The sequence below is a fragment of the Hypanus sabinus genome, chromosome 13, assembly GCF_030144855.1.
Source record: "Hypanus sabinus isolate sHypSab1 chromosome 13, sHypSab1.hap1, whole genome shotgun sequence".
Classification (NCBI taxonomy): Eukaryota; Metazoa; Chordata; class Chondrichthyes; order Myliobatiformes; family Dasyatidae; genus Hypanus; species Hypanus sabinus.
The window spans coordinates 61919165-61931656 of record NC_082718.1 but is presented as its reverse complement, the minus strand read 5'-3'; the positions used below and the strand labels follow the sequence as shown (position 1 = coordinate 61931656).

Here is a 12492-nt window from a genome sequence, read left to right as displayed (position 1 = left end):
CCAGAGAGGATAACATCAGAGACCCCCAACACCCAGGTCATGGACCCAGAGGAGATAACATCAGAGACCCCCACCATCCAGGTCATGGACCCAGAGAGGATAACATCAGAGACCCCCACCATCCGGGTCATGGACCCAGAGAGGATAACATCAGAGACCCCCACCATCCAGGTCATGGACCCAGAGAGGATAACGTCAGAGACTCCCACCACCCAGGTCATGGACCCTGAGGAGATAACATCAGAGACCCCCATCAACCAGGTCATGGACCCAGTGGAGATTACATCAGAGACCCCTACCACCCAGGTCATGGACCCAGAGAGGATAACATCAGAGACCCCACCGCCCAGGTCATGGACCCAGAGGGGATAACATCAGAGACCCCCACCATCCATGTCATGGACCCGGAGAGGATAACATCAGAGACCCCCACCACCCAGGTCATGGACCCAGAGGAGATAACATCAGAGACACCCACCACCCAGGTCATGGACCCAGAGAGGATAACATCAGAGACCCCCACCACCCAGGTCATGGACCCAGAGTGGATAACATCAGAGACCCCCACCACCCAGGTCATGGACCCAGGGAGGATAACATCAGAGACCCCCACAACCCAGGTCATGGACCCAGAGAGGATAACATCAGAGACCCCCTCCACCCAGGTCATGGACCCAGAGAGGATAACATCAGAGACCCCCACCACCCAGGTCATGGACCCAGAGAGGATAACATCAGAGACCCTCACCACCCAGGTCATGGACCCAGAGGAGATATCATCAGAGACCCCCACCACCCAGGTCATGGACCCAGAGGGGATAACATCAGAGACCCCCACCATCCTTGTCTTGGACCTGGAGAGGATAACATCATAGACCCCCACCTCCCAGGTCATGGACCCAGAGGAGATAAAATCAGAGACCCCCACCACCCAGGTCATGGACCCAGAGAGGATAACATCAGAGACCCCCACCACCCAGGTCATGGACCCAAAGAGGATAACATCAGAGACCCCCTCCACCCAGGTCATGGACCCAGAGAGGATAACATCAGAGACCCCCACCACCCAGGTCATGGATCCAGAGAGGATAACATCAGAGACCCCCACCGCCCAGGTCATGGACCCAGTGAGGATAACATCAGAGACCCCCATCACCCAGGTCATGGACCCAGAGGAGATAACATCAGAGACCCCCACCACCCAGGTCATGGACCCAGAGAGGATAACATCAGAGACCCCCGCCACCCAGGTCATGGACCCAGAGGAGATAACATCAGAGACCCCTACCACCCAGGTCATGGACCCAGAGAGGATAACATCAGAGACCCCACTACCCAGGTCATGGACCCAGAGGGGATAACATCAGAGACCCCCACCATCCATGTCATGGACCCGGAGAGGATAACATCAGAGATCCCCACCACCCAGGTCATGGACCCAGAGGAGATAACCTCAGAGACCCCCACCACCCAGGTCATGGACCCAGAGAGGATAACATCAGAGACCCCCACCACCCAGGTCATGGACCCAGAGAGGATAACATCAGAGACCCCCACCACCCAGGTCATGGAACCAGAGAGGATAACATCAGAGACCCCCACCACCCAGGTCATGGACCCAGAGGAGATAACATCAGAGACCCCCACCATCCAGGTCATGGACCCAGAGAGGATAACATCAGAGACCCCCACCATCCGGGTCATGGACCCAGAGAGGATAACATCAGAGACCCCCACCATCCAGGTCATGGACCCAGAGAGGATAATGTCAGAGACCCCCACCACCCAGGTCATGGACCCTGAGGAGATAACATCAGAGACCCCCATCAACCAGGTCATGGACCCAGAGGAGATATCATCAGAGACCCCAGCGCCCAGGTCATGGACCCAGAGGGGATAACATCAGAGACCCCCTCCATCCATGTCATGGACCCGGAGAGGATAACATCAGAGACCCCCACCACCCAGGTCATGGACCCAGAGGAGATAACATCAGAGACCCCCACCACCCAGGTCATGGACCCAGAGAGGATAACATCAGAGACCCCCACCACCCAGGCCATGGACCCAGAGAGGATAACATCAGAGACCCCCACCACCCAGGTCATGGACCCAGGGAGGATAACATCAAGAGACCCCCACAACCCAGGTCATGGACCCAGAGAGGATAACATCAGAGACCCCCTCCACCCAGGTCATGGACCCAGAGAGGATAACATCAGAGACCCCCACCACCCAGGTCATGGACCCATAGGGGATAACATCCGAGACCCCCACCACCCAGGTCATGGACCCAGAGGAGATATCATCAGAGACCCCCACCACCCAGGTCATGGACCCAGAGGGGATAACATCAGAGACCCCCACCATCCTTGTCTTGGACCTGGAGAGGATAACATCAGAGACCCCCACCTCCCAGGTCATGGACCCAGAGGAGATAAAATCAGAGACCCCCACCACCCAGGTCATGGACCCAGAGAGGATAACATCAGAGACCCCCACCACCCAGGTCATGGATCCAGAGAGGATAACATCAGAGACCCCCACCGCCCAGGTCATGGACCCAGTGAGGATAACATCAGAGACCCCCATCACCCAGGTCATGGACCCAGAGGAGATAACATCAGAGACCCCCACCACCCAGGTCATGGACCCAGAGAGGATAACATCAGAGACCCCCGCCACCCAGGTCATGGACCCAGAGGAGATAACATCAGAGACCCCTACCACCCAGGTCATGGACCCAGAGAGGATAACATCAGAGACCCCACCACCCAGGTCATGGACCCAGAGGGGATAACATCAGAGACCCCCACCATCCATGTCATGGACCCGGAGAGGATAACATCAGAGATCCCCACCACCCAGGTCATGGACCCAGAGAGGATAACATCAGAGACCCCCACCACCCAGTTCATGGACCCAGAGAGGATAACATCAGAGACCCCCACCACCCAGGTCATGGACCCAGAGAGGATAACATCAGAGACCCCCGCCACCCAGGTCATGGACCCAGAGGAGATAACATCAGAGACCTCCACCAAACAGGTCATGGACCCAGAGAGGATAACATCAGAGACCCCCACCACCCGGGTCATTGTCCCAGAGAGGATAACATCAGAGACCCTCACCACCCAGGTCATGGACCCAGAGAGGATAACATCAGAGACCCCCACCACCCAGGTCATGGACCCAGAGAGGATAACATCAGAGACCCCCACCACCCAGGTCATGGACACAGAGGAGATAACATCAGAGACCGCCGCCACCCAGGTCATGGACCCAGAGAGGATAACATCAGAGACCCCCGCCACGCAAGTCATGGACCCAGAGAGGATAACATCGGAGACCCCCGCCACCCAGGTCATGGATCCAGAGATGATAACATCAGAGACCCCCATCACCCAGGTCATGGACCCAGAAAAGATAACATCAGAGACCCCCAACACCCAGGTCATGGACACAGAGTGGATAACATCAGAGACCCCCACCACTCAGGTCATGGACCCAGAGAGGATAACATCAGAGACCCCCACCACCCAGGTCATGGACCCAGAGAGGATAACATCAGAGACCCCCACCACCCAGGTCATGGACCCAGAGGATAAAACTTCAGAGACCCCCACCACCCAGGTCATGGACCCAAAGAGGATAACATCAGAGACCCCCACCACCCAGGTCATGGACCCAAAGAGGATAACATCAGAGACCCCCACCACCCAGGTCATGGACCCAGAGAGGATAACATCAGAGACCCCACCACCCAGGTCATGGACCCAGAGAGGATAACATCAGAGACACCCCACCATCCGGGTCATGGACGCAGAGAGGAGAACTTCAGGGACCCTCACCACCCAGGTCATGGACCCAGAGAGGATAACATCAGAGACCCCCACCACCCAGGTCATGGACCCAGAGAGGATAATATCAGAGACCCCCACCAGCCAGGTCATGGACCCAGAGGAGATAACATCAGAGACCCCCACCACCCAGGTCATGGAACCAGAGAGGATAACATCAGAGACCCCCACCATCCAGGTCATGGACCCAGAGAGGATAACTTCAGAGACCCCCACCACCCAGGTCATGGACCCTGAGGAGATAACATCAGAGACCCCCATCAACCAGGTCATGGACCCAGAGGAGATAACATCAGAGACCCCCATCAACCAGGTCATGGACCCAGAGGAGATAACATCAGAGACCCCCACCACCCAGGTCATGGACCCAGAGAGGATAACATCAGAGACCCCCACCACCCAGGTCATGGACCCAGAGAGGATAACATCAGAGACCCCCGCCAGCCAGGTCATGGACACTTAGAGGATAACATCAGAGACCCCCACCACCCAGGTCATGGACCCAGAGGGGATATCAGAGACCCCCACCACCCAGGTCATGGACCCAGAGAGGATAACATCAGAGACCCCCCACCACCCAGGTCATGGACCCAGAGGAGATAACATCAGAGACCCCCACCACCCAGGTCATGGACCCAGAGGAGATAACTTCAGAGACCCCCACCACCCAGGTCATGGACCCAGAGGAGATAACATCAGAGAGCCCCACCACCCAGGTTATGGACCCAGAGGATATAACATCAGAGACCCCCACTACACAGATCATGGACCCAGAGGAGATAACATCAGAGACCCCCACCACCCAGGTCATGGACCCAGAGAGGATAACATCAGAGACCCCCACCACCCAGGTCATGGACCCAGAGAGAAGATAACATCAGAGACCCCCACCACCCAGGTCATGGACCCAGAGGAGATATCATCAGAGACCCCCACCACCCAGGTGATGGACCCAGAGGAGATAACATCAGAGACCCCCATCACCCCAGCCATGGACTCAGAGTAGATAACATCACTCAACTTTACTCACCCCATCACTAAATTGTTCCCACACCCTATAGACTCACTTTCAAAGACTCTTCATCTTATGTCTGTTTTCTTGTATTGATTTTTGTTGAGATATAGTGCAGAATAGGCCCTTCTGGCCTTTGAAGTTGTAACATCCAGCAACCCCCAATTTAAAACTTTCCTCATCATGAGGCAATTTACATTGCCAAATTACCTTACTAGCCGATACCTTTTTGGACTGTGGTAGGAAACAGGAGGACCTAGAGATAACCTACACATTACATAGGGAGGACATACAGACTGCTTACAAGTGACCATCAAAACTGAATTGTAAACTGTGAAGCCCTGAGCTGTAATGACATTGCATTCTCTGCTACGCCTTCTTGGTGCAGGTTCATTGTGAATGCCTGTAAGAAAATGAATCTCAGGGTTCTATACTGTTACATATTTGTACTTTGATAATAAATCTACTTTGAACTTTGAAATAAAATTGAATACTCAGTGGAATCAATTAAAGATGTAAAATCTTAAACCTGCAAAATGTGCTGGCCAAATTTTAAATTAACATTTCCTCCACCCTATTTATCTGAGTGTCAGAAATTAGGATATGGTAGGAATTAGGGTAGCTGGGTCAGTTAGTCCAGTAGATTAATTCTAAAAAAAATCATTATAAAGGGGAAATCAACTTGAGGAAGCATGACATATTTCTAAGTCAGGATGGTGTATAACTGGAAATGAATAAACACATTTTGATGCTGCCTGACCTGCTGAGTTCCTTATGTGCTGCTCCAGATTTCAAGCATCAGAAGTCTCATAGATCATAGAACACTACGCACTGTACAGAGGCCTTTGGCCCACCATGTTGTGCCAACCTTTTAACCTACTCTAAAATCAGTGTAATCCTGCCCTCCTACATAGACCTCCATTTTTTTATCATCATGTGCCTATCTCAGATTTTGTTAAATGATCCTAATGTATCTTCCTCTACCACCACCCCTGGCAGCATGTTCCATCCACTCACCACTCTGTGTAAAAAAACTTACCTCTGACATCCCCTATACATTCCTCAAATCACCTTAAAATTACGCACCATCCTATTAGCCTTTTCCACCCTGGGACAAAGTCTCTGACTATCCTCTTCTCTCTCATATCATGTTGTCTATCTTCCTCTTCCCAATCTACTCAACAATGCGTCAAGGAATTCTTGATCCTCCTTTTCAATTGTTATCCTCACTTCCCATACTCCTTTGATTATTTCCCTGTACATCTTTTGTGCTATACACTGTCAACCTACAAATTGCTTTGCTGTTGGTCACCATAACTTTTTGAAATAATTTCCAGTATTTGAAATACTTTAGACATTTTGGGAGAACTGATACCTTGATTTAGAAAAACAACTCTACTTTCCTTTCTTCCTGAACAACAGAAAGTGGGAACACACCATTTTTGTCCACATAATCCAAAGAAAGAAAAAAATTTTGTGTAGCGTGTCACCAGAACAAGTTGAACCACACAGTAACACAGAACTAGAGAAAACCTGTGTGAATAAAAGAACCAAACTAGTTAACTTCCTTATTTAATCATGAGCATGATTATGTGGTCAAGACTTCAAACTAATAGGACTACAAAAAGTAGAATTTACATTCATTTTAAGTCAGTGCTCATGAAGAAATTTCTACAGCTTGTTTCACAGTGTGACACAATCTCAAAGTGTGTCACAGTCAATGTTGTCCAGATGAAATGTTTTCAGTGAGTACGGGAAAGCAGCCAATTTGCGCATAGCAAGGTCCCACAGATCACAATGAAATAAATAACCAGATAGAATTGTTCTTAATTGTTTAAGAATAAATTCTATCAGATCTCTGATCCCGTGTTCAGTTAGTGTAGTGCTGTCTTGGATTGAATGTACATTTTCTGGATTGGGGAATGAGCCCAAGAGCCGTGGAAGTTATAGGTGAGAATGTTACTTCAAAGTAATAACCAGTAGGACACAGCTCACCTCCTCCATTGATGAAAGAGCAATGAGTCTTGCTTTCAGTACTACATGAGAATCAGGTAGTAAGAGGCTGCCAGCCATCATTGTCTGCTTCTCATCCAGTGCAGGCAGTGCTAGTGCTTACTGTAAGCCTCAAACTCCCACTTATCCTCCCTTTGCTGTGTGTATGCATCTACACCTAAAATTACATCATGGGCTCTCATTCTAGAAAGTCATAGGAAAGTGGTTGTGAGATGGAATATATTCTATGATCCTCCAGAATTTGTGTTGATACTCTACAGTATGTCAGCAGAATAAATGAGTTCTCTAGAGCAACATTACTGAAATCAGGTTCCTGGAATAAATTTAACCAATCACTAGTGCCACTGCACTGGTGCAGATATGATGTGCTAAATTTGTATAAGCAATTCCAATAACTACTTGCTCTTGATATTTTCCTTATCCACCTCAATCTTTTGTTGTCAGATAAAATATTTAAAACTTTGAGGTGAATTTGATCTGTCTAATTTCTTTGCACTTGCAACAAGTCTTGCCACCCTCTGAGTGAATAAGTTCTCCCTCAAGTTCCCCCTAAACATTTCATCTTTCATCTTTAACCCATGACTTCTAGTTCTAATCTCACCCTATTTATGTGAAACTCTGTTTGCTTTCCACCTATCTAAACCCCCTTCCCCCCATAATTTTGTAAACCTCTATCAAACCTCCCCTCATTCTGCTACAGTCCAGGGAATAAAGTCCTGTAATTCAGGTCCTCAAGTACTTTGCAAATTCAGATTTCTTCATTACCCTAGGGTGTTGATTTGGCTTGCTATAGTATTGTGATACCTTTGAACAAGAGAATCACACTGCCTCATTTTAATTTAACAAGTGATTATTTAAGGAATGTAATTTAAAAGTGTGATTGTCATAAGATATGTGCCACAATTGAGAATACTCTTACCAGAATTTCAAAGTCAGTAACCTGCCACAACAACCAGTCTTCGTTTAGTGTATACAATGCTTTCCCACTGACGGCATCCACCGGACCCAAGTTAATCCGTTGTTTGATTGCAGATACCAGTTTAAATAACGGCTCTCCAACAGATTCCTTCAAATAGAAAAGAACCAACTCTCATGAAATAAGAAAGCCACATCAGTAATTGTGTGAAACAAAGCTGTTAACAGAAAGAAACACCTGCAACATCTTTGTGCCTTTCACAAGATCAAGATATCCCAAAGCACTTTCCAACCAGAAGTAATTTCTTAAAATGTATTCTTTGATGTAATGTAGAAAACAGAAAGAAGTCAATAGAGTATTAGAAGTGACTTGATAGAGGCATACAAGATGATAGAAGGCATAGATCCAGTAGATAGCCAGAGACATTTTCCTAGGGTGGAAATGATGAGTCCCAGGGCTTAATTTTAAGGTGATTGGAGGAAAGTATGGCGGGGGGGGGGGGGGGGGAGCTGTCAGAGCTATGTTTTAACGCAGAGTATTAGGTATGTAGAACGCAGTGCCAAGTGTGGTGGTAGAGGCAGGTACATTAGGGGCATTTAAGTAGCTTTTGGATGATAGGAAAATGGAGGGTTAAGTAGGAGGGAAAGGTTAGTTTGATCTTAGAGTAAGTTAAAAGGTCACCATAATGTTATGGACAAAGGGCACAATGTTCTATACCAAATATGGTGAAGCATGTTAATAGAAAGTCATATGGAAAATGCAAGTAGGAACACATAACCACTGTAATTTCAGTTCATTCTACTTTCAAGCACATTGTATGTACACACACTTCGCTACGACAATAATGTGGGTGCTCCTTACCCTCAGAAAGCCGTACATGCAAAGGGACACCCAGTTTGTCAGGAGCTTCTCAACCACTGTCTCTGTGCGGCGTAATAGCAGCTTTGGTTGTGCTGTGGATCCATCCATCAAGTCTTTGAGGAGCTGATCAAGCACATGTGTCAGGTGAACCAAGTTACTGTGAAACGCAATAGTGAGGAACGAAGCAAACCGACACCTGTTGACATTAAATAATTGGCTATTTAGAAAGGTATCCAGAAACTCAGATGATAATGCATATACAGTGTTCTAATGGCTAACTTCTTCTTGAGTTCCAACATATAGCTGGGTTTTGCTTCAATAAGAAACATGGTAAGCAATCGACTTAAACTTGGTTTGCCCTTCATTGTTTAGGGAAGAATGGTTATCTAATTGAGTGCCCTTAGTTTTAGTCTGCCTGGGCCTGGGACAAAGACTGACAATCTGTCCTTTCTACAACCCTTGTAATTTCATAAACCTCTGAAAGGTCTTTCTTCAGTCTTCTGCATTTCAATGAGAATAAATCTAACTTGCCAGTCTTCCCTTATTATGACAGCCCTCCATTCTAGACAACATCTTGATGATTCTCTTCTCCACTCGCTCCACTGCTACCACATCCTTCCAGTAGTGTGGTGATCAGAAATGGGTATCAGAATGATCCCAGATCAAAATGGGCCCAGAATGATCAGAAATGAAGTAGGTTTTCAAAGTTTACAGAGAGATTTAGGCCAGTTAGAAGAGTGGGCTGAGTGAAGGCAGATGGAGTTTAATGCTGATAAGTGTGAGGTGCTACATTTTGGTGGGAATAATCCAAATAGGACATACATGGTAAATGGTAGGGCATTGAAGAATGCAGTAGAACAGAGTGATCTAGGAATAATGGTGCATAGTTCCCTGAAGGTGGAATCTGATGTGGATAGGGTGGTGAAGAAAGCTTTTGGTATGTTGGCCTTTATACATCAGAGCATTGAGTATAGGAGTTCAGATGTAATGTTAAAATTGTACAAGGCATTGGTAAGGCCGAATTTGGAGTATTGTTCACATTTCTGGTCACCAAATTATAGGAAAGATGTCAACAATATAAAGAGAGTACAGAGAAGATTTACTAGAATGTTACCTGGGTTTCAGCACCTAAGTTACAGGGAAAGGTTGAACAAGTTAGGTTTTATTCTTTGGAGCGTAGAAGGTTGAGGGGGGACTTGATAGAGGTATTTAAAATTATGAGGGGGATAGATAGAGTTGACGTGGATAGGCTTTTTCCATTGAGAGTAGGGGAGATTCAAACAAGAGGACATGAGTTGAGACTTAGGGGGCAAAAATTTAGGGGTAACATGAGGGGGAATTTCTTTACTCAGAGAGTGGTAGCTGTGTGGAGTGAGCTTCCAGTAGAAGTGGTAGAGGCAGGTTCAGTATTGTCATTTAAAGTAAAATTGGATAGGTATATGGTCAGGAAAGGAATGGAGGGTTATGAGCTGAGTGCGGGCCAGTAGGATTAGGTGAGAGTAAGTGTTCAGCACAGACTAGAAGTGCCGAGATGGCCTATTTCCATGCTGTAGTTGTTATATGGTTATATGGGTGCAATATTGCAAATGCAGTCCAGCTAGTGTTTTGCACAGCTACAGCATGACGTTCTAACTTTTATGCTCATTGCCCTGGCTGAGGAAGGTAAGCATACCACATGTCTCCTTCACTATCCTATCTACCTGTGTCACATTTTCAAAGAGAAATGGACTTCCATCCTAAAGACCCTCTGTAAATCAATAGAACATAAAATATTACAGCACAACACAGGCCCTTCACCCCACTATTTTGTGCTGACTTCTTGAGATCAATCTAATCCTCCCCTCCTACATTGGCCCCCATTTTCCTGTCATCCATGTGCCAATGTTCTTATCATCAATGTTCTTTAGGTCTCTGCCATTTACTCTGTCCTATCTGTACTTAACTTTTCTAAAGTCATAAAGTTATAGAACACTATAGTACAGAAACAGGCCTCTCACCCCATCAAGTCGATGCCAAACTATTATTCTGCCTAGTCCCATCGATCTGCACCCAGACCATAGCTCTCCATACCCCTCCCATTCATATACCTATCCAAATTTTTCTTAACTGCTGAAATCAAACCCACATGCACGACTTCAGCTGGCAGCTTGTTCCTCACTATCACCACTATCTGAGTGAAAGCGTTCCCTCTCAGGTTCCCTTAAACATTTCACACTTCACCTTTCACCCTTAACCCATAACTTGAGGCCTAAATTGGAGTATTGAGTGTAGTTCAGGCCATTCACCTACAGGAAAGATATTAATAAAATTGGAAAGATTACAGAGAAAATTTACAAGGATGTTGCCAGGACTAGAAGACCTGAGTTATAGGGAAAGGTTGAATAAGTTAGGATTTTATTCTAGAGCATAGGAGAATGAGGGGAGATTTGATAGAGGTACACAAAATAATAAGGGTATAGATAGAGTTAATACAAGCAGTCTTTTTCCACTGAGGTTAAGTGAATTCAACATTTTCAGCATTAAAGTTGAACTTGATAGCCCCCATTCTCCCAAACACCCACATGAATCTAGCTAACGACAGAACAGGAACTGACAATTGGATGAGTACATTCCAATGGAAAATTCAGTTCTGCTCCAATGAAATGTTTACAATTTCAAAATAATGTCAGTCAATGAATGAAATACAGCTGGGTAATTAATGCAAGCCCAAGAGTTTTAAATAAAAGATTGACAAAGGCATTGTTAAAAACTAACCGGTCTTTAATGGTGAAATCCTTCTGTTGCTCAAGAATGTGTATTAAGGTCACAAGAAACTGCTTATTGTTCAGGAAGCTGTACAAGGCATTAAATCCTTCTTTCAAGCTGTTTCTTTGCTCTGTCTGCTCAAGTGAAACATGAATGTGAAGCAGATTGTGATAATAAGGTTTTGTTTTCAAACTCTTTAAGCTTAACTTATTTTGTATGACATTATACAAAAGGAAAATTATAAAATATCTTCATGAAAATACATGGGTATCCAAAAGGAAAGAGAAAAGAACATCCATTTGTACACATACATAAACCAAATATACTCCAACTGGTTGTGAATTATATTTTAGAAGTTTGAAAGCAATCAATCTAAAAGCTGATGCAGAACAGCATATTCTGATACAGAATCGAATACAAGATCCAGATTTGTGATATTAGTGGAGAACTATTTCCTATTTGCAAGTGCTGTTCTCTTCTATGTACATATAAAGCCTGCCTATCTATAAAATGCATGGCACATGTAAATTAGGGGCAAAGAACTTTGGCACTGAGTTTCTTTCAGCAATATACCTGTTGCCATGGTTGCTTTGGGGCATCAGGAGTGGACTAGGCAGTGGCCAGTCTGGGAATCATTGTGCAAGTGTGTGTTCATTCTTGCAGTCTTACATCAAATGACAATGTTATTTAATAGGCCCGCATCAAGGTATCCGGGAGATCTGCGAATGGGCAAAGATCTGGACCTCAGCACCAACATTAAGCTCATGTTCTGCTCTACAACCATCATTTCAGCTGTACTTGGACCACCTACACTGGACCCTTTAAGGTGTCCCTCCAAGAGGAACACAACCTTGTCATGGTTTGGAGGCTTGCATGCCTCAGTGATCCAGAGAGCAATGTTGGCTGGAGTTAGGGCCTTGTGCTTTGACTCCTGATAGGGTCACCCATGCCAAACAAATCAAAGGATAGAGGTCAGACTAAGAGTGGTCCACCAGTCCTCCAGGTATGGGGGTTCAGCTCAGGGCTAATAACCCTGACAGGTCAAAAAAATTGATATAGAAACAACAATGTATCTGTGTGTGACA

General features: G+C 46.2%; 1 protein-coding gene across 1 annotated transcript in view; it reads right to left on the bottom strand.

Annotated features, from left to right (window-relative positions):
• The window catches only part of plxnc1 (plexin C1), a 229139-nt gene that overhangs the window by 102894 nt on the left and 113753 nt on the right, over window positions 1-12492 (bottom strand). The window contains exons 22-24 of the mRNA XM_059987740.1: window positions 11417-11541; window positions 8663-8858; window positions 7805-7951 (exon numbers count right to left, since the gene is read on the bottom strand). Coding sequence (XP_059843723.1) covers window positions 7805-7951; window positions 8663-8858; window positions 11417-11541 — 468 coding nt within the window. The remainder of the gene's footprint in view (window positions 1-7804; window positions 7952-8662; window positions 8859-11416; window positions 11542-12492) is intronic.